We start from the raw sequence: 22,215 nt of genomic DNA on the forward strand, positions 1-22,215 counted from the left end.
CACATGTTTTGCCCTCCTCTGTTTGAAAATTTGATGGCATGGGAAATTTGCAGGGTGTATTTGTGGAAAGATCGCAGTCTTTTGTGCAGAAAATTGCCGTCCCTCCCCTGATAACCCTACCTTTGTGGGAGAAAACTAGGAGTTGGAAGTCTCATCTTGTTTTCTCACGATTAATATCATAGGTTATGCTATTGTTATCAAGAATAAGTAAATTAGTATTATATTCCTCTACCAAATTTATTATTATAAATGTGACTTATTGATATGTTGTTTAGGTTTGAGAACTAAATATCCCTTGATTTTGACTTTATAGACAAAGCTTATGTACACATGTTGAACTAAATTTAAAAGATAAATCAAAAGTTTAAGGTACCTAATTTATGACAATGCAGACTGAAGAATTTATAGGCATTCATGTACAACTTTCAGGTGCACCATATTGGTCAGTGCGCAAAGGAGACCGAAAGTTGATCATTAAACCAGCAGGAAATATGGTCCAGTTTAAGTGTCCAGCACTGGGCAATCCAGAGCCAACCACAACCTGGCTCAGGAACAACCAAAAGTTTGACCATAGTTCAAGGCAGATTGGAGGGGTAAGGGATCAACATGTTAAGTCGTCACCAAATGCAACGTGGTGTCTCCAACAGTTGCAGGTGCTGTCGTGATCACCCTAATCCTTTGTGTAGATATCAGCTATCAAAAGTATTGATTTATTTATTTTTGACAGTTAAGCAACAGTGTTCCTTGACACTGTTATCTATTGACTCAGTTGAAATGGTTTAAAAGGTATGCTTTACAGGGTAACTGGCATGCAGAGAAGGTATTGCAAACATGCAGATAGGTGCCACACCATTCATACATAGATTTACTTTATCTGTTTTTGTGGCTGTTTTAATGATTTGCAGTGTAAACTGGAGTCTCAATGAGCTACATTATGTTAATCATTTATTCTTGTAATAAAACCTGGAAGCTTAAGATAAGTGAAAAGAAATATCCTAACTGACATTAACATAATAGAAATTAAGAGAAAAAAAGTAATTCTGTCTTATTTATTAATTGATGTTTGTTTTTCTCTTTGTTGGCATATTTCGAATACATTCTGATGAATTTTTGAGATCAGAATTGAGATGTTTTACATCCTTGCCAAAGATAAAAAATTCATTGGAATTGCTTTCATTAAATTTTAGGTGACCATCCGCAAGTTCCAGCTGATGTTGAATGATTTGACGACAGATGACATTGGAAATTACACATGCATTGTATCCAACTCTTTGGGTTCTATCAACCACACATTTACCCTTGATATTGTGGGTAAGTGATTCGATCCTTATTTCAGTAAATGAATATGAAATGTGTGTGTTTATGATTTGAAAATATAAAGTACAGTAAACAATTCTGATTAAGTTCATACTTATTAAATCATATGTATTCAAACGTGTAAAGACAAGTTCAATAGGTTGTCATGAAGTTATTGTACAAAAATAATTTAGAGATATATTTATTATCTTTTATCTGTCCAGAACGTCTTCCCCACAAGCCCATCTTCCAAGAAGGTTACCCTAAGAATATGACAGCAGTGGTAGGTGAAGATACCCTGCTGGAGTGCCGCATCATAAGTGACCTGCAGCCGCAACTGCAATGGCTTAAACATTACCAAGTCAATAATTCCTACTATGACAGTGAAGGAATTCCTTATGCAGAATTGGTTCAGGTATGTACGCCTTGCTGATAAAGATTTTGAAAATTCACAATGTGGGGATTGATAATTGGGAAATATTTTTCATTTTTGTTAATAAGTAAATAATTTTACAATTTTATTCGTAGATTTTCCTGGAATATCATTTTGAAATGTGTATGTGATATTTTTGTTTGATATTTACATGATCTGACTTGAATTTTCAGAGTGGAAATTTGAACATCACAGACCCTGGCAAGCTGTTGATCCAGAATGTGTCCTATGATGATGCAGGCTGGTATACTTGTCTGGCAGGCAATACGTTTGGTTGGTCCTACAGAGGGGTGTGGCTGACTGTAATACCAGGTAAGGCAGGGCACATCTTATAAAGAAATTGACTTATTTGTGTTTAATAATACTTATGTTACCTGTAATAAAAATAGATACATAAAAAATTGGCACAACAGTGCATTTAGTTGTATAAACAAGGAAGTCCATTAGCAATGCTAATAGGCATTGCATCAAATCTTGAATTCTTTGTTTATCTCAAAAATGCAGATATTACTAATTTTTTTTTTCAATTCTAACTCTTTCCAGCAGCTCTACCTAGAGATCTGAATATGACTAACTTCGATGTGTCTGAATTTCTGAGAGATGGACAAGACCCCACCCTCCCTTTGATTGTAGCTGGAGTGGTCTTTTTATTGCTGTGCGCAATATTTATTATTGGGCTTATCGTTCACCTAAAAAAGAAAAAGCAAAGAGAACAGTATCCTCCTCAGCCTATCAAGAAAAGGGTTGTTTTGATGAGACAGGTAAATGATGTGGTGTTCCTTACATTGAATTAAAGGGTTTATCTAAAAAAAAAAATGAAATAAATATTAACTGTGTGTGCAGGTGATTCTTAGCAGCAAGTTTGTTGGTTTCAACAGGTGTTCTTTTATGGTACATAATTTGAAGTTTTAACTTTGTATTCTAATTTGTTTTGTAAATTTCAGAATGACTTGTATCGAACATATCCCAAAGATCCCAGCATGCGCAACTCTTTACTGATGCCACTGGTGCCTCCACAAGTACGCATAGAAGGAGGAAGAAACCGCTTGTCTTCCGAGTTGACAGCATTGTCTGAGTATGAGATCCCACTTGATCCAGAATGGGAAATTAGCAGAGACAGGTGAGATTGCAACATATCAAAAAGGGAGTGTGTTGTTGAAAATATTTAACAGGAACATGCTAGTCATGTAATGAAGGCATTGAGTAAACTTGCTGGCAAAGTTGCCAGGAAAGTGAGAGGCAAAAGGAAATGCTAACCGGTAGGGCTAAGATGCAGCCACAAGGACAGCATACAATTCTCTCTCATGCCTCAGGTGAGAGTTACAACTCCATCTTGTTAATCTATTAGCCTGGGAGGAATTTACACATCTTTCATGGACAACATAATGAATTGATTGTCCCAGAATAGATGGCAGGTAAGAGTTGGCTCATTGAGCAAGGTGTGCGAGCCACTAGTGTCTGAAGAGCTCTGATGTGTTTATCCTGCTGAGATATCCTGTTTATCCTGCTGTTGCCAAGGGCAGACATTACCCAGATTTTTACCTTCACTTTGCATCATAGGTGCTGTAAACTATGAACTTTATTTACTGGGAATGTTTAGACAAGATGATGAAGAACATTGATGGTTTTCCACTTTTTGTGGGGTGAAGTTGGGTTAAGCAATTGGTGATGGTTCACAAGCAGAACAAGGAAAGACTGATACCGACTTCTTGTGTTAATGTATATCCTTAATATCAGTAGCAGCGCTTTAATGATTAAGTACAGCATGGCATTTCCTGCCTTTCCTTTTAGTTAGAAGTTACTTATAACCATGATGAAATGTTGATTAAAAGCATGTCTCTAAAAGCGAGGGCCAGGCCATCGCCTGCCTAAGTAAAGGAAATCTTAACCTAGGTGTAGTGATGCTTTCTGAATACTGCTGAAATCCATTAACGTCATTCCTGTAATAAATTATATATTTTTTGTACTTATAGGGTTAGTCTAGGTAAACCTCTTGGCGAGGGAGCATTTGGTCAGGTGATCAAAGGCGAGGTTACTGGTGTGAACAACAAAGTCAGTTCCACTCCTGTAGCAGTCAAGATGCTAAAAGAGGACGCCACTGACCGGGAGTTGGCCGATTTGATTCAGGAGATGGAAGTGATGAAGATTATTGGCCGCCACATCAATATCATCAACCTTGTTGGCTGCTGTTCACAGGATGGTAAGCAAAATACTTGAAAATTGTAGCAAACTGTCATTACTTTTAGGCTAATTCCAGTAAAATACTGTAGGTGTTTTTAATATTCGAGTAAAAATTAAGTTTAAATTGTGAAATACAAATATACTGTGAAATACAAATATTTGATCTTTTAGGTCCTCTGCATGTCATTGTTGAATATGCACCCAATGGTAATCTACGGGATTTCTTAAGAAGCAGACGGCCTCCAAACTCTGGGTATGAAAAGCCTCTAATTATCAACGATCCCTCCAAAGAAGACACTAAACCACTGACACACAAACATTTGGTGTCTTTTGCCTATCAAATCTCCAGAGGAATGGAGTATCTGGCTTCAAGACAGGTGAGAAATGTCCCTAGTTTCTAGGATATTCCTAATTTATGAGCAAGCCTTCTTCTTACTAGTTACTAAATAAAAACACATTTGTTAACTTCATGAACTAAAACTGTGTTTACTTTTTTTGTTCCTGTTGGTAAGATAATGTCTTTTAAAGAATTAAAAAGTTATGTTGTGATTCTTTCTCAGTGCATACACAGAGACTTGGCAGCAAGAAATGTCCTAGTGGCTGATGACTTCGTCCTAAAGATTGCAGACTTTGGCCTAACGCGGAATATTCAGAACATTGATTATTACAAGAAGACAACAGATGTAAGTATTTTGGCTAAAGTAGAACTTCTTTGGTATAATAAGGCCTTTGAACAAATATAAGACATGTTTATCTTCAATAGCCAGATATTCTAAGATTTTGTATGATGTTTATATGTAACATTGTTTTATGATGTCATGATGTATTCCTGTGCTTTTCTAGGGTCGCCTGCCTGTCAAATGGATGGCACCTGAAGCTTTGTTTGACAGAAAATACACTACAAAGAGTGATGTCTGGTCATTTGGGGTGCTACTGTGGGAAGTGTTCACTCTTGGTGGAAACCCCTATCCATCTGTGCCAGTGGAGAAGCTATTTGACCTCCTGAGGGAAGGCCATCGGATGGAGAGACCTCCTTACAGTTCACTAGAGATGTAAGTTGTTTTTATCATTGAAAAAATAGGATTTGTTGTGTTTGTCAGTAGTGGCAATTTGCAAATTGGACGCACCACAAACTTGGAAGATTTTGCAATAGATTTCACTGTTATACTGGATATGTCTTCATCAATCATATGGGTGCCCATTATTACAATAAAACCTAGCAATTTTGGTGAGATTTTGAAGTTTGTTTCCTCCTTTATCCACTGTATGGTAATGTCTTTCTGTTTAGGTACCAAACTATGCTGGATTGCTGGCAGCAGCACCCTCACCAAAGACCGTCCTTTAAGGAGTTGGTGGAAGACTTGGACAGAATACTTTCCTTGTCACTCAATGAGGTATGGTTTCTTAAAAGTGCTATGTTATATGAATTAACTTAACATTCACTCAATATCTCAGACTTGGCAAAATAAAATAAAAGTAAGATTTGAAATGAAGCAAGATTGAATTGGAGAAGTCTTTGAAATAACATCTTCTCTGCTTGATAACCTGTTAAAAACATAACTGCAACAATCTAAAGTCTAATTTTTTTATTTTACAGGAATACCTCGACTTGGAGCCATTAGAAAGTCCGACAAGTACAATAACCACCACGAACTCTGATTCAAACTATTCAAGCATGTCATCTCCAGATTCCTAATAGGAATCAAACATGCCATACATATAGCTGAACAACCAGTCATGCTATGTGGGTACTTAAACCGGGCTTGTGGGCTCTCATACTGCCAAAGATTATTATTAAACTGGTGCGAAAAGAAAGTACATAAGAGGCATTGAAAAAAATGCAGGGGAATTTTGATTGAACAGAAGTTATTACATACACACACCTGCACAGTACATCCTCATGCCCAGCTTACCAGCATTATCTATGCAATATAGTGGACCAGTCTTCCCAGTTTCCAATGCATCATGATATGGACCACGGGGACAAGAACCCAGGGCAATGGTCTCAGGTCTTGCCCAGTAGATGGAGGACCAGTGAACAGGCAACTCTGCAATAACATGCTGCTACTTGGATAGCAGGTGGTTGGACATTTTTGAAGAGTTTACTTTTATAGTGTCATTCAAGGAATGAATGATTTGTTCAGCAAAAGAGAAAAGGTGATTTAATTTAACCATCATTTATGAAAGGGTTTACCTTCAGTTTCATTCAATGAAGGAATGAATGAATGATTTATTTACCAAAAGAAAATGGTTAAGTTTAACCACATGTTCACATCTTTATGTATTTAAAGTAATTGGCTTCCAAGTGCAGATGTTGCACGTGGTTGATGGAGGGAATACTTCACATAAGTAATCCCTTATCAGAAAAACGGTACATTTTAAGCAGTTTCCCTGGAGGTGACAACCAAAGAAACAAAAGCCAAAAAATGAATTTCTTTATCATTAAGAATAAACCAGTATGCAACATGAAGAACATTTGAATACAAACTATCCCTGCCAATTAACACAGTTGAGGTCTTGTCTTCCAGCAGCGAACCAGTTGAACAAAATGTATTGTACAGATATTTTATAGAAGCAGTGGTTTTTGTAAACTGTCATTATAATTTTATGACTTTTAATTTTATTGAAAAATGCCTTAGAATAAGAGAGATTTTATATTTTTATCAAATGGCATAGCTGGTACTTAATGGACCTCATAGAACCAATTAACTATGCACTGTTAGCTAGGTTTTAAGTCATAGAAACTTGCACAGGTGTAAGTAACTGTATGCTGAACATATTGTGCTTGGTGCCAAGATTAGTCCCTGTAATTGTATTGTATTATACATCTGTTAGACACGGGCCAAATTGTGGCTACACACCAAGTCTGGTGCTTTTATTTGAGATGTACATTTTGTTTAAGTTAGGACAATAACTTATTGGTCTTTTATTAAGGTTGTTGAAAAAACTGTTGTGTGTAATAAGTAAGCAACAGTGTAGTTGATTTCAACTGTCTCCAAATTTTGTTTTAAGGTTTTGTTAGTTATGTTGAAGCTGCTATTGCCAGAAGCTTCAACTTCACATTTTCAATTTATAGCAAAGTTGTTGTAGACACCATTTTAACTTACTATTTAAAGACTGCCAGAAATACACCAAGCTTGCCAGAGCAACATATCATGTTGTCGTATTATAAATATTTTGTACATTTTAGTTTTAGTTGCCGTCCTTAAACTTCCATTCTGAGACTGTATGTACTGGCATTAAAATTTTATTTGTGATATGTGAACTGTTTCTTTTAAGTTAGATGAAATTAGTTAATAAGTAAGCTGAATTTTGCTGACTTATAAAAGTACATATCTCTGTATCAATAAATATTATTTCCCTACAGGGCAATATGGTTCTATGTATTTACTATACAGTTTTGAGAGAGGAGCGAGAGCGTTGTAAGTAATGTAAATGATGTGAATAGTAAAGGAACAATAAAACCTTTTAACCTTGATGTCTTTTGTTTGTTAATGTTGAAAGATGTTGGACTATCACAATCAACTGTTCATCTGAAAACATTTCAGTCTCTGGAGTAGAATGGCAATACAGAAAGGCTGTGACAGACCAATGGCATGGTGCTTCCTACTATTAGCACAAGCCAAAGAACAAACTGCCACAGTAATGGTGTACACAATATGATTACCTGGCGCAAATGGTCAGTCACTTACTTAGGACTGGCATGTCTTCCCGTACACTTCAGACGGAAACATCTACATCAGATACTCACATTGGAACAGTTTTATCCTTTTTTTAGTTCTGAATTTCTAAGTACAGTAAATATGGCTTTTGGACATTCCAACACAGTATGCCTTGCGCTATTTACAAAATTTTGTGGTATCAGTAGCAAGAGGAATTCAGTGCTTAACCAGCCAATGGTTGCCAGAAAAAGTGCATCCATTATCATTATTGGTAAAAGTGGCATCATGTTATTTTATTTCCATGTTTTATGTCGTGGGCTGCAGAAAAAAGTTGTACTTGAATAAGAAAGTCATTGCACTACATATCTCAACATTGTGTTGTCATTGTGCTCTTTGGTACAATGTGTTGTTCTAATTGCGTTGGACCTGCTCGTCTCAACTGGTGCAATAGTATGAGACTTATTTACTTGTCAGTACAACTAGGTACTATGTGCCTGGAATTCGAGTTCTTATTTTATACAATTACATCACTGTGCAATATTTATTTTATCTTTAATTCTTAATGGCCCATACAAGTATAAATATTGTTACCACTGCAGGGGTATGGACGCAATGGTGTATGGTTACCCCACTGCCAATACATCCATTACGCTACTGTTCTACTGAAACATATGTATATATGTTTGCACTGCTAATGTCACTAAGTACAACATAACATAATATTTGGAAACATTAATGGATGTACAGTGCAGGGTACAACACTACAACAGGACACTTATGCAGTTTTAATTCCCTGTTGTTCTCAATTTTAAAATTGTCCATGTCACTGAAACTTGTGAAATCTTTTCATGGGCCATGGTATTTGTATAGAAATATTTTGCCATGTGTATTTCAAAATCATAGGGCATCATGGCTGTATAGAAATTTTGTTTGAAATCTGAGTTCAATAGTACTTCAGATGGATGCAATGTTGTTATGTCCAAGCTCATAACACAATTACAGGGCGTAATGCCTATTTCTGGACAGTTTTTTCCAGACAACTAATAGCAATAGACGATTAAGCGACTGGTTACTCATAACTCATACAAACAACTGCTGTCTCACAACCATTTTGAACACAGCAAAATCAGTGTTTTGTCATTAATCCAACATTTTGACATAAAAAGGTATCCTATCTGGAATTATCCTGCCAAACTGAATGTGTTGTTCATCATTTTAAGGTCTGAAGAAAGATAATTAGATTTGCAGGATATGTAGACATAGAAAATGACTTTGGAGCATCTTTATATGCAGGAAGTAACCTTTTAGTAGAGGTTTTGGTGTTTTGATGGTGACCAGGTTGACTAACTAGTTACCCTCGTTTTCAAAGCCTCTTGAGTATTACTAAGGTTATTGAATCAGAGGTATCTGGTGAAATAGCGGTGAGTAACAGTGAATAATTTGGGAAACCTAATTTTTATGCATTTTTTAATCCCTTGATATATTTCATCAAACATAACAACAGAGAAAACTAGAGGATCAGAGAGGCGATACCGCCTCCGAATATTGTACCACCAGCTGGAGCAAGCGCATTCGTATAGACCCCCACATACACAAAATAAGGGACACAGTCACCAGTCTTGTGCCTGACAAGCTGTAAACATGCAATCAACAAGAATTTTCAATATATGCAAAAAATATATGAAACTAAAAATGGTACAATCAAATTTAAGTTCATCGTAAGGTAGGTGAAAGGTCATTTTCAAGGTAAATTGCCTGTATATGACTTCCTATTCAAGTTCAATAGTAACTATGGACCTATCTCTGCCAGGTTTGGAGTTAAAAGAGAAAGAAATTAGCTGAGTTCAGTTAATGATAATAAGTAGATCAAAGGTCAATTTCAAGGTCACACTTAGATTGCCAGTATATGACTTCCTATTCAAGTTCAATAGTAACTATGGACCTATCTCTGCCAGTTTTGGAGATAAAAGGGAAGCAAAATTTGCAAAGTTCAGTTCATGGTGAAAAATAGGTCAAATGTCAATTTCAAGGTCACAGTAAGATTGCCAGTATATGACTTTCTATTCAAGTTCAATAGTATCTATGGACCTATCTCTGCTAGTTTTGCAGATAAAAGGGACTAAATGTTATAATTTTGGAGTTACCATAATGTGCCATAAATTTCCTACAGAAAAGATTAATTAAAATAAAGAAAACATCATTTTGGTCAAAATTCTTAAAATAGGAGGTGCTCTGAAGTTCCAGAAGTTCAAATTTGATGAAATAATGTCATTTTTGACCACAAGTTGTCTGCTTTGCCAAGCCTTATGTATTATTTTTCCGGAGTTCAAAATTTATTATCCATTACCGTACTGCACATTTTGCTTTCACCACCAATATGTATTTTTTGATACAGTGTAACTTTAGAGATAAAAGGGAAGCAAAATTTGCAAAGTTCAGTTCATAGTGAAAGGTAGGTCAAAGGTCAATTTTAAGGTCACATTTAGATTGCCAGTATATGACTTTCTATTCAAGTTCAAGAGTAGCTATGGACCTATCTCTGCCAGTTTTGGAGATAAAAGGGAAGCAAAATTTGTAAAGTTCAGTTCATGGTGAAAAGTAGGTCAAAGGTCAATTTTAAGGTCACATTTAGATTGCCAGTATATGACTTCCTATTCAAGTTCAATAGTAACTATGGACCTATCTCTGCCAGTTTTGGAGATAAAAGGGAAGCAAAATTTGCAAAGTTCAGTTCATGGTGAAAAGTAGGTCAAAGGTCAATTTTACGGTCACATTAAGACTGCCAGTATATGACTTCCTATTCAAGTTCAATAGTAACTATGGACCTATCTCTGCCAGTTTTGGAGATAAAAGGGAAGCAAAATTTGTAAAGTTTAGTTCATGGTGAAAAGTAGGTCAAAGGTCAATTTTACGGTCACATTAAGACTGCCAGTATATGACTTCCTATTCAAGTTCAATAGTAACTATGGACCTATCTCTGCCAGTTTTGGAGATAAAAGGGAAGCAAAATTTGTAAAGTTTAGTTCATGGTGAAAAGTAGGTCAAAGGTCAATTTTAAGGTCACATTCAGATTGCCAGTATATGTCTTCCTATTCAAGTTCAATAGTAACTATGGACCTATCTCTGCCAGTTTTGGAGATAAAAGGGAAGCAAAATTTGTAAAGTTTAGTTCATGGTGAAAAGTACGTCAAAGGTCAATTTTAAGGTCACATTCAGATTGCCAGTATATGACTTCCTTTTCAAGTTCAATAGTAACTATGGACCTATCTCTGCCAGTTTTGGAGATAAAAGGGAAGCAAAATTTGCAAAGTTCAGTTCATGGTGAAAAGTAGGTCAAAGGTCAATTTTACGGTCACATTAAGACTGCCAGTATATGACTTCCCATTCAACTTCAATAGTAACTATGGACCTATCTCTGCCAGTTTTGGAGATATAAGGGAAGCAAAATTTGCAAAGTTCAGTTCATGGTGAAAAGTAGGTCAAAGGTCAATTTTAAGGTCACATTTAGATTACCAGTATATGACTTCCTATTCAAGTTCAACAGTAACCATGGACCAATCTGTGCCAGTTTTGGAGATAAAAGGGAAGCAAAATTTGCAAAGTTCAGTTCATGGTGAAAAGTAGGTCAAAGGTCAATTTTAAGTTCACATTTAGATTGCCAGTATATGACTTCCTATTCAAGTTCAATAGAAACTATGGACCTATCTCTGCCAGTTTTGGAGATAAAAGGGAAGCAAAATTTGCAAAGTTCAGTTCTTGGTGAAAAATAGGTCAAAGGTCAATTTTGAGGTCACACTTAGATTGCCAGTATATGACTTCCCATTCAAGTTCAATAAAAACTATGGACCTATCTCTGCCAGTTTTGGAGATATAAGGGAAGCAAAATTTGCAAAGTTCAGTTCGTGGTGAAAAGTAGGTCAAAGGTCAATTTTAAGGTCACATTTAGATTGCCAGTATATGACTTCCCATTCAACTTCAATAGTAACTATGGACATATCTCTGCCAGTTTTGGAGATAAAAGGGAAGCAAAATTTGCAAAGTTCAGTTCATGGTGAAAAGTAGGTCAAAGGTCAATTTCAAGGTCACATTTGGATTGCCAGTATGTGACTTCCTATTCAACTTCAATAGTAACTATGGACCTATCTCTGCCAGTTTTGGAGATATAAGGGACTAAATGTTATAATTTTGGAGTTACCATAATGTGCCATAAATTTCCTACAGAAAAGATTAATTAAAATAAAGAAAACATCATTTTGGTCAAAATTCTTAAAATAGGAGGTGCTCTGAAGTTCCAGAAGTTCAAATTTGATGAAATAATGTCATTTTTGACCACAAGTTGTCTGCTTTGCCAAGCCTTATGTATTATTTTTCCAGAGTTCAAAATTTATTATCCATTACCGTACTGCACATTTTGCTTTCACCACCAATATGTACTTTTTGACACAGCGTAACTTGAAAACCGTTTGGAATACAAAAAAACGGAGACCACCTCCAGTGTTGGGCTTTACATGCTCTACAAAATGCAAAAAAGAATGGGTCTCTAGCATTAACGGTTCCCGAATTAGAGACAGTTTTCAGTTTCGGTACTTTATGGCCGCTACTCCTGTGAAAATGCACCGATTGACCCCAAATTCAGGGAGATGAAAGATGACCCGAAGGGTTACACTTTCTAATAATATTATTGGTTAAGTCTGTGTGGTATCTGAATAACAGGGCAAAAAAATTTTTTTTCGTAAAAAATTTCATTTTTTTGAAAATTTTGGCCCGTTTGACCTTGAAATAAAGGTCAAAGGTCAAATCCAAGGGCATATTTGAAATCTACACATATGACTTTTGGAAAGCTGTCTGTAGAAATTTTTCCCATAACTCCTTCCGTAGGGTAGATAATTAGCATTTAATTTTGCCATTTTTAGACAAGGGTGCATTGCAATGAGTGCCACACCTAGACCCCAATACCGACAAAGCCCAAATTTTACGTGGAACGAGTTGAGATTATAGGTGACCTAAATCCAAGAGATGGATACAGGGGCCCTTACCGTCTAGGAGGAGAAGCGGTAACGGTGACTTGGCGGCGGAGCCGCAGGAGCCGCAGGAGCCGCAGGAGCCGGCGGAACATACGGGTCGGGACTAAAACCATGGGTACCGCCAGCGCCTACGCTGGTGGTACAATAAAACAAATAGTTACAGTACATAAAAATCTTTTATTCATACATAAAATATAAATGTACATTTAAAACAACAAAACAAAATATGAACAAACATTTTCTTTACCCCAAAATAACTGAAATTACGGCGGGAATTATATTTATAGAACCATGATTTTAACACACATTTAGCCATGGAAGACTAGAAATAGCTTAACTCAGCTTTAAAACATTATGTACTTAACACTTATCTGAACACGAAGAACAGGAAATTTAATGTTTAACTCTGACTAAAAAACTAATGGTCAAGATTTTTCGTGGTCCTAGTATATCACAAAAATTATCCCTAGTCTATTGGCAAATGACTGTGACCCTGTCACATTGGATTAAAATTAACTACTACCTTCACTGGTAAATATTTGATTCAACTTGAACCAAATTTTCATTCATTTCATGCACAAGCACAGATCCAAATTGTTAATAAAAAAATTAACCAATGCATCCTCACTTTATACCCCCCCCCCTCTACAATGAACCCCTGAAAAGAATCTGCCAGATTTAAAGTTTCCCTTTAAACTGGGATTACACAGTGATAAAAATAATATCAAATCATTTCAAGACAAGCAACCATCTCCCAAACGGTCTGTCAAATCCACTGCTTTGAAATACTATAAAATTGGCTAAGGCAACCATGGGCTAGTCAACATTCACCCCTTGGTTTGTGGCTGTAAGTTGTTGACAACTTCTGTGCACTTACACACTTAAACATTATATATACAACTAGCATTCTTTAATATAAACAAAAATAAATTATCTTTCAACTAGAAATCTTATGTACAACTTATACACAATTAAGTACATAATATACAAGTGAGATGATTGATAACCGCTTCTGTTCTCTCTGATACATATATCATCAGCTGCAGTGCTGACAAGGATTCATCTAATTAAGCTGCAGCCAACTTAAGTACCACAGTCTTCTAAAAAAATTAACATTTCCTAACTGGTTCAGGTCCTACCTCTGTCAGAGGGCAGCACCTGTTGTGTCTCACGAAGTCCAGCTTGGTATTATGCTCATGTTGTCACCACAACACACTGATTGCCACTAAACTAAACAAGTTGCACAGTCATGAACACAATGACACTTCCAAAAAATCCTTTCAATTCCAGGCTCTCACAGAGAGTCCTTTTTTCTCTCATTTGAACAGAGTCAACTGCTTCTGTACCTTTGCATTTTCTTTTCTTCCAGTCTGTTCAGCTGAGAGAGAGAGAGTGCCAGTCTTAGTTGTCAGGACTATCTTTAAGACAGCCCATACATCACTTTAACAAAGGTGCAAAGGGCACGGAAGATTTACAATCCCCCATCCACTGACTGACTGCCACTGAGGTAACAAGTGGTAATGGATAATGCTACTGCACTCTGTCTGCTACTAATGCTAGCATCCGTAATGCATGTGCTGATGTTGGTGCTGGTGCACCCTGGGTAAGGACGACAAGTCTGAATACACATCTTGTGGAGAAGTCCTTGCCACAATTTTCTCATTACTGTCTTGCATAGTGTTGCCATTCTGTGGCAGAGGCATGAACTGATGCTTGTCCAGTTTGTGCTGCCTTAAAGTTGTGTTTGGATTATTGCATTTCTTTTTTCTTTGTAAAATGTAAATTGCTATAGCAACAAGAATGATGATGACTGAAGCTGGTAGTGCGATGATGAGAGGAAGTGAGGGGGCTTGTCTCGGTGATGTTTGTGAGATCACTACATTCTCCTTGATGACTTGATTGGGGGCATTCGGATCTGGAAAAAAGATTGGAAATACCTCAGTATAAATGCCTCTATCACGATAAAAAAAAATTATCCAATTCCACAAAGCAAATTCAAAGGAGAAAATGTCACCATTTCAAAAATGGTTTTCTAGTGCATAGTAATAAAAGAAATATAACTAAGAAGTATTTAACAATATGCACAAAAAACAAATGACAAAGTTTCATACCTGGTACCACAGTGAGGAAGGCACTTCTGAAGCTATAGCCCATACTGTTGGCCCCTAGACATATATACATCCCAGAGTCTTTAACTGTGGCACCCTTAATTATGAGTTTGTTGATATATGACCCATCAGGGCGTGGCCATACTTTGCCAGTTTTCAGTACAATAAACTTTTGTCCCTTGACTTCAATTGTAGTATTAGTATTTTTAAGTGCCTCTGGATTTTCAACTCTTTTTAGCCACTGCAATGGTGAAAGGAAAATGTTGAGAAAAATAGAAATCAGAAATTGTATATTTTGTATAACGACCTCTTAACCATTTAAACCAGTTAAAATAATCTTGCTGCAATATCTCAATATAACACAAAACTGATTTAGTCTAAATTGTAATCTTCTCAAATCACCAAAAAAAGTTAATCAGTTATTCAAAATATGTTACAGTCTTCAAAGACAGCTGTTGTATATTGTTACCTGTATGTGTGGCTGGACATCACTGCGGACTTTGCACTGAAAAGAGGCAGTTCCACCATGACGCACTGTGGTGTTCAGTGGATGAGGTGGAATCAACTCCGGCTTTTCCTTGATTTTATCTGCAAACATAGAAATCAATTCAGATTCCTTGTTATTTGGTGTTCAACTTGTTGAGTTAAATGGACACAATTTTATCAGCAATTTCAGATTTTAACCAAGATAAAGCTATTTGTTGCCTTAATGCTATTTGTTGCCTATCATGGAAATAAGATCTGTTTTAAAAAAAAAAACTTTTTTTTTTTTACTGATTTAGGTTTGAATTGGATACACATTTGGGAAACACTGCAAATACCAGTGTTAACATCCAAACAGAATGCATGACGATATGCTGTCTCACCTATCACATCCAGTTCATATGTGTAGTTGATCATCCCAACTTGATTTGTTACTTTACATGTGTACTTTCCACTGTCTTCTTTCTTTAAGTTTCTCAATTTCAAAGTCCATCTTGTCTTCTTTGCATGCCCTATGTCCTCTTCAGTCAGCTCCTTGCTGTCTTTGTACCACAAAATTGTAGGTCTTGGTTTTCCTGAAGCTTTGCACTTAAATCGCACAGAGCTCCCAACAGGGCGCTGGATGTTCTTTCGACGCATTTTACTGGGCTGACTGAATTTTGGTACAGCTACAAAAATAACAAGGAGATATATAGATAAAATTCAGTCTAGTTTGAATTCTGTTTCTACTTTCAAAAGCATCTAAACTGTAAGAGAAATTCAAGGTTACTATCTTTTTGAACGAACAGAAATAATTTATTCAAATGCAAAGTAACTCACTTCCTGTGTGGTGGCCATGTCCAAACTCAGAATACATATCTGTCCCAGTAAAAGATTCATTTCTAAATTCTGAAAAGAGAAGAAAATAATACAATGATGCCGCTGATTTTTTAATTTGTCTCATAGATGGCAGCAGAGTGCAGCCCATTAGCCCATCAATAGCTGTCACTTATCAGAACATGAGTTACACAAAATACTGACATTTGTACACATAAGTGCATGCCTGCTGCCAAAATTTGTCATGATTTAATGGCTCTGCTTAAAGTCAAACAAATGGAGGAGAGATATGAAAAAAAGCTCAGGAATCAAGGAAAAAAACTTTGAAGCTTAGAGTAAAGCAGGGGAAGGGGAGGGAAATGTAATGATTTTTCCTCATGTCACATTCCCTATCACACTGCCACATTACCACAGGCAGTAGAACAGTTCCTGTTGCCAGAAATGCCATGATCATCACCAGATATGAAAATTACTCTTTTTATCCATAATAAACACATTTGAGGCTAGATTAAAAGGTCGAGGTCTGCCATAAATTTGCAATTTGACATGTGTTTTAGCTGTCAAACCTACTGAAAACTGGATGCAATGTTTAGACAACACAGTCTGTCAGTGCAATGAGTGTTGGTTAAATGCCTTTTTTCCTCCTTATTCAACCAAAGAAAAAAATGTGAGAATTGGATTTGGCATTTTGAAAGGGGTGGTCTCGCATGGGTCCCTGCAAGTGAAGCAGTGACTGCTCAGACTAAATGTTGTGGATCCAGCATCGCTAGCAACATGCAATCCTATGACACCACAGATGTTTTTTATCAGACTGCATCAACAGTATCTGACCAACAGCCTCGTTTTTTAGCTGACTGGTACAATTTGCTCTCCCTCTTGCAGATTTATAATGCTGATAACAACCCCATCTAGCCAAGAAACACAGCAAGCCATGTACTTTTCAAATTCTTAAAATACTGGATATGATCTTAATGGCATCCTTGCATGTGAGAAGTTTCCATCTACTATATAATGGGTTCAGTGTGGGTTGCTAGGGTCCCCACACAGTGCGCCCGAGATGGGATCCACCTGTACTCCATACTAAGACATCACAGGGAGGAGATCATTAAATAATAAGAATGAAATTAAAGACCAAATGACACATGTGATGCACGTGAAGAGTGAAAAAGAGGACCAGTTCAGTCAAAGATAGTTGGGTCTGTAAATATAACTGGAGTGGGTGACATGTGCTAATCTCATATCAGCTGTCTATCAAGCCAGTGGTGACCACTCAAATTAAAACAACACCCATATTGTAGTTTTACAATATTTCTTATTACATAATCTTATTAAGACTGCCCTTCCCCGCTTGGCAAATTTTGCCTGTCAGCTCTGGGTGCTTCAGACATCAACTGTTGTCTCATGGAACAGGCTGGCACTGACAAGAATTTCAGTTTCAAACCCAAACACTTGAGCCAAGGAGTCAGTCAATGCTCAGGGGTGACCTGTAATTTTCCAGCTGACAGTCTAGGGCGCAGCTCACATTTTCTGCCTTACTGACTTGATAGTTTTTAAAACTTGGGTCAATTTGCAATCTCCCAAAGGTTACCCTGCTGTTTCTACTGAACACTCTTGACTGATGGTTTACAAACTCTGCCCTGACAATTTGTAGCATGTCCATCAGCACCCCAGCTTTGAACTAAAAGCCCACCACCAAGGGTAAGACATTTCTTTTGAGGACAAAAAAAATCACTGCTAAATGGCATCCCAATAACATCGCAGAATAAGACTATTCACTAGAAGTCCTAAAAGACTTTGCTTCTAACAGATAGACATGCTTCCTCTTTAGAAAGTTTGATTCTAAACAAAAGTGACTTAAACATTTTGCCCTTGCAGAGGCCTCATGTGATGCAGCTTCTGACTATCTAGACCTTGCAATCTAATGTGGCACATTGAGCAGCTGAAACTTGTCCTATAAAATGCCTGACTGCCACTGGATGTAACTGAAGAATTAGTCTGGCATTCCCTTACCAAATGTCTTAAGTTTCAGCATCATCCCCCATTGGCCCAAAGAAAACTTTATCATGAACTTGTGTTTTTAATGCTCCATAAATCACTGGTAGAAAAAGACTAGGTAGGTACACTTGGACGACATACAATAAATTGAGGGTGATGCTTATTGAACATTAACAACTATCCAATAACAATAAATGTGTGTTTTATAGACTCTTTCAACACCCTATTAACTGAAGAGTTGAGCTTGAGCCATTTTATTGGTTTCATGTTAGGGGGATTTAAATTCAATTGTCATTTGGAAGTTAAGCTGATGATGTGAGTTGTCAAGTAATTTAAACATTTTTGCTGCTTTGTCAACTGGTTTAGATTAGATGTAAGCCAATCATCATGAAGACACAACTGTCAGTTACAAGGCAGCCAGTTTTGCAGCCTCATGAGTATAAATGTCCCTCAAACATTTTTGAATTTTTACTTAATAACATAGGCAATGATGTGCACTAAATTCAATATGAGACAAGAACTTTTTCATGGAATGCAGAATTTCACCTTTAAATTACTAATCTAACAGTAGGTATTCATAATGGTTTATTCACCCAATGTGCATATATATATATTATAAAATGCTCATAAAACAGATTACAACTTTTAAATCTTATTTTGTAATTTTTGCAACTTTATAAATATAAATATTTTAGTTGTATTCACTTACCCATCACAACAAGAGTTATATTGACCATCCTGCTCCCAAACCCATTTGTGGCTTTGCATATGTAGTTTCCAGCGTCCTCTTTCATTACATCCTGAATTTTCAGAAAGTTCTTGGTCATCTTAAATCTCTCCCATCCTGCATGTATCAGTTCCTTATCTTTGCTCCATTGTAATAATAAAGGTGGGGGGTCTGCAGTTACTGGGCAGATTATTTTAACAGTCTTCCCCTCACGTATGAACTGGCGGCTCTTGATAGGAAATACTATTCGTGGAGGGCCTGAAGTAAAATAGTAATAAGTATATTAATTCAAATGTACAAAGAGGTTTGATGAAAAAGCATTGCATTTTGCCACATCAAAAATGTTCCACTTGTTTTCACATGGAAACAACTCAATACACGACCAATGATGTATGATGCTATCAAGAATATTTGTTACAATAACTTTTCCGCCTCTTCCTGCACACAGATAAAGTGGGCTGATTATTCAGGTTGGGTTTCAAAGCAGGAATAGGCCTTCCATATTGTGTTGGGAGCTACGGGTCAGTGGTGACACGTTCACCTGCCAGGGAACCGGAGGTGTGCCTTTGTTCACTGACAAGCTTTGCTCAACACAGCAGATTTATAGCATGTCAACTTCTCTACAGCACATTTAAGTCAGTTAACAAAAAATGCACCACAGTTCCCCACTTGATATGAATGTGGTACAACAGCTTAATCACTGTAGCACAAGCAACCAGTATTTAGCACAATATCTACCTTGAGGGGTACCTTCATTTATTTTTAACAGCTTATGGCTCATTTTCACTGATCAAAAACAAAAATACACCTGCAGAATTCTCCTGATGAGTTAACTCCCATTTCCAGCTGATTTCCAGTACTTTTTACACAGTTATCCATGACTGCAGCTGAATGAATCACCTGTCTTTTTACCCATATCAATTTGCCAACAGAAAACATATGAACAATGGGGTCAAATGGGTACCAGTAAAATATGTATTCTAGTGATGAATAAAAAACCAACGGAGACAAACAGTTTTTTTTTCCTTGACCTACTTTACAAACATGAGGAGAAGTACCTTGCTATATCTATACATGTCTTTTTGAAGAGCTGATGAATTCTCATGTGAACCTTGCCTCTACTGGCCTTTGTGTCAATTCAATAGGGAATGCACGTGTAGAAGCCCATCAAGCAGCAGGGCCCATTCAATAGACCTGGTACTTGCCCCATTTTTTCCCAAAGCAAATATTGACTTTTCCTGACATGTTGGTTTTATAATAAACATGTTGGCAAATACTTCAAATGGCAAAGGGTACGGGTGACTTTCTGCGATAAAGCCTTCACCATAATACAACAATTATGTTTGCGCAGATTGTATCCACAATTAGAATGGAACAGTGCACAAATAATTCAAATCGTCTATAAAACGTGACCTAGCCTTTATGCTGCATACAAAAACAAATTGATGTGTTCATTTAAGCTGTTCTACTGATGTTTCCAGGTAATATCATGTTTTACAGCAGATCTACTATTGAAATGATCTTTTTTTCAGCTGACAACTTCCATTTATGTCTGAAGGTAAAAAAGAACGCCTAGGATAAACAGTTTCCCTCAAAGACTGCCAGGTTTTTCAGGTTTCAGCTAGCCAATTTTGGTTTCCAGGGAGACAGGGCACTGATATCAATCAGACTTGAACAGGATGTTTTAAGATAGTAGTGGCTTCATTTACTTATGTCATTTGGATAAATAAATAGCCTCTCCCCCCTGCAGTATGGAAAACCTTTAGAGCATGTGAAGCCTGTAAAATGAACTGGAGTGGAATGCATTTATCACATGTAAACCAAGCTCCATCTATTTGGTCCTAACCTCTACTAATTTACCACTCATTAACTCCATCAGATCATATTTGTTATTGAAGCAAAGCTGCAAGATCTGGCCCTCTGTAGCTGACATTTCAATTGGGATCCTTGATAATTGGAAATGGCTGGCTTGTAATAAAAACATTAGTCCCACATTGCCATTCAAAAAGTACGAACACCCTTCAGAAATAAGGCAAAAATCAAGATCAGAATTAAGTGGCATGTTTTGTGGCCTTTCCTAAGAAACTGTGGTGCTAAGTTGGTGATAAATTGCAGATGGTGGCATACTGATCCATTCACAATGGTTTCAACAAAATTAGGGGCTGACAGATAGATGTGTTTAACCCTTTATCACTCACACTGATTTTGCTATAAATTTTGACTAAATTGACACACCTCAGCTTATTTGCAAAGACAAAAATATCATAATAATTACCCCATGGACAAATGAAAGCACACAGGGTTTTTAAGCGTATTTCTTTTCACTTCTGCATCAAATTCCACAGGTGTGCCAGAATTTCAGTCTACCACAGGCTGAAAAAGCACAGCACACAAAGTGATAGAGACAACTTAATTGCAAATATATCCTAGACCAGTTACATAATGTTAACTCAACTTAGTGACCAAAGTTAAATATTTCTCTCCAGTGAAAAGGTCCTATTCAGTATTGGTCTGATAAAGGGCAGCATTTGAGGAAAATACTTCATTTCATGCCAGACTACCCAAAATACAGCTATGTGATTATGTCATGAATTGGTTTCAGATTTGATTTCAAAGCTGGTCACCTCCCTGTTTATCCTGATCAGGGCACTAGTAATAAGCCTTTTTAGTGGGACCCTGTATTAACAAGATGGCACATTCATAACTTGGCACCATAATGTGACCAAGGACACAGACTCAGGGCTCCAGGTAGCTTAAATGGGCACCTAGTATGTAATCAGTTTTGACAGAACTTTCTCAGCTCACCTGAGAACAAACAGGCCTGGCCTGCCATGACATAACAAGTGGCAAGAGTACTTTTCCTGCTGACTGCCTTAATATAAATAGAACATTTTCTCAAGTGGAGCTGGGGTTTGTTGAAGACTCGGCACCAATTACTATGGTAAACACATCTGTATGTTTTACCCCAAGCCTACACCCCACCTGCCACTTTTCTCCTAAATACTTGGTGCAAAACTTTGAGTTGTATGAATATTTCAGCTTCTACACCAAACTCTTAGCAAATTTCTTAATATTAAAAAATTCCCAATGGTATCAGCAAAAACCTTCCATTTTGGCTGCCCTTAAAAACAGTAATGAAATTTTCCATCTGTGAAGTACAATAAACTGTGAGATTTGAAAAAGGTTTTGGATGGCATGTCAGTACAAGTTATGAAGCGTTTGATCTTCAAAATCAAATCAACATAATCAAAGCTAGGACTGAGCAGCTTGAGTGCCGACAAAGGTAGTATTATCCTCCAGCACAAAAGGACTGTGGAAGCCTAAAAGCCTCTCATCCTCCAACACAATCAACTGTCCTCATTTGGGACTTCTAGATGGGTAATTTTGGTCTGTACATTTTAAATTAGACATCTTCCATTCATTTAACTCCAAGCTTTTTTCTCTTTTTTACACACAAATTGAAAATTTGTAAATCTGCGAAGACTATACT

The 22,215-nt window shown here is 36.8% G+C and overlaps 2 protein-coding genes across 11 annotated transcripts in view; one reads left to right on the forward strand and one right to left on the reverse strand.

Moving 5' to 3' along the window:
* Positions 1–7,388, forward strand: part of LOC106160778 (fibroblast growth factor receptor 2) — a 28,928-nt gene extending 21,540 nt beyond the window's left edge. For 3 of the 4 annotated variants that reach the window (XM_013537495.2, XM_013537499.2, XM_013537493.3), the window contains 12 exons: positions 430–593; positions 1,188–1,311; positions 1,521–1,711; positions 1,903–2,041; positions 2,273–2,490; positions 2,674–2,849; positions 3,703–3,929; positions 4,082–4,287; positions 4,471–4,593; positions 4,754–4,962; positions 5,199–5,304; positions 5,508–7,388. In XM_013537495.2, the coding sequence (XP_013392949.2) occupies positions 430–593; positions 1,188–1,311; positions 1,521–1,711; positions 1,903–2,041; positions 2,273–2,490; positions 2,674–2,849; positions 3,703–3,929; positions 4,082–4,287; positions 4,471–4,593; positions 4,754–4,962; positions 5,199–5,304; positions 5,508–5,606 (1,982 nt within the window). In that variant the 3' untranslated portion in view covers positions 5,607–7,388. The remainder of the gene's footprint in view (positions 1–429; positions 594–1,187; positions 1,312–1,520; positions 1,712–1,902; positions 2,042–2,272; positions 2,491–2,673; positions 2,850–3,702; positions 3,930–4,081; positions 4,288–4,470; positions 4,594–4,753; positions 4,963–5,198; positions 5,305–5,507) is intronic. The other variant, XM_013537494.3, reaches the window with a different exon arrangement.
* A 5,365-nt stretch (positions 7,389–12,753) lies between these two features.
* The window catches only part of LOC106160779 (fibroblast growth factor receptor-like 1), a 37,343-nt gene continuing 27,881 nt past the window's right edge, over positions 12,754–22,215 (reverse strand). For all 7 annotated transcript variants that reach the window (XM_013537505.2, XM_013537504.3, XM_013537508.3 and 4 more), the window contains 6 exons: positions 18,708–18,983; positions 16,007–16,075; positions 15,571–15,855; positions 15,174–15,292; positions 14,708–14,945; positions 12,754–14,511 (listed from right to left, as the gene is read on the reverse strand). In XM_013537505.2, coding sequence (XP_013392959.2) covers positions 14,153–14,511; positions 14,708–14,945; positions 15,174–15,292; positions 15,571–15,855; positions 16,007–16,075; positions 18,708–18,983 — 1,346 coding nt within the window. In that variant the 3' untranslated portion in view covers positions 12,754–14,152. The remainder of the gene's footprint in view (positions 14,512–14,707; positions 14,946–15,173; positions 15,293–15,570; positions 15,856–16,006; positions 16,076–18,707; positions 18,984–22,215) is intronic.

The sequence above is a fragment of the Lingula anatina genome, chromosome 1, assembly GCF_051362555.1.
Source record: "Lingula anatina isolate TDL-2025a chromosome 1, LinAna3.0, whole genome shotgun sequence".
NCBI classification, from domain to species: domain Eukaryota; kingdom Metazoa; phylum Brachiopoda; class Lingulata; order Lingulida; family Lingulidae; genus Lingula; species Lingula anatina.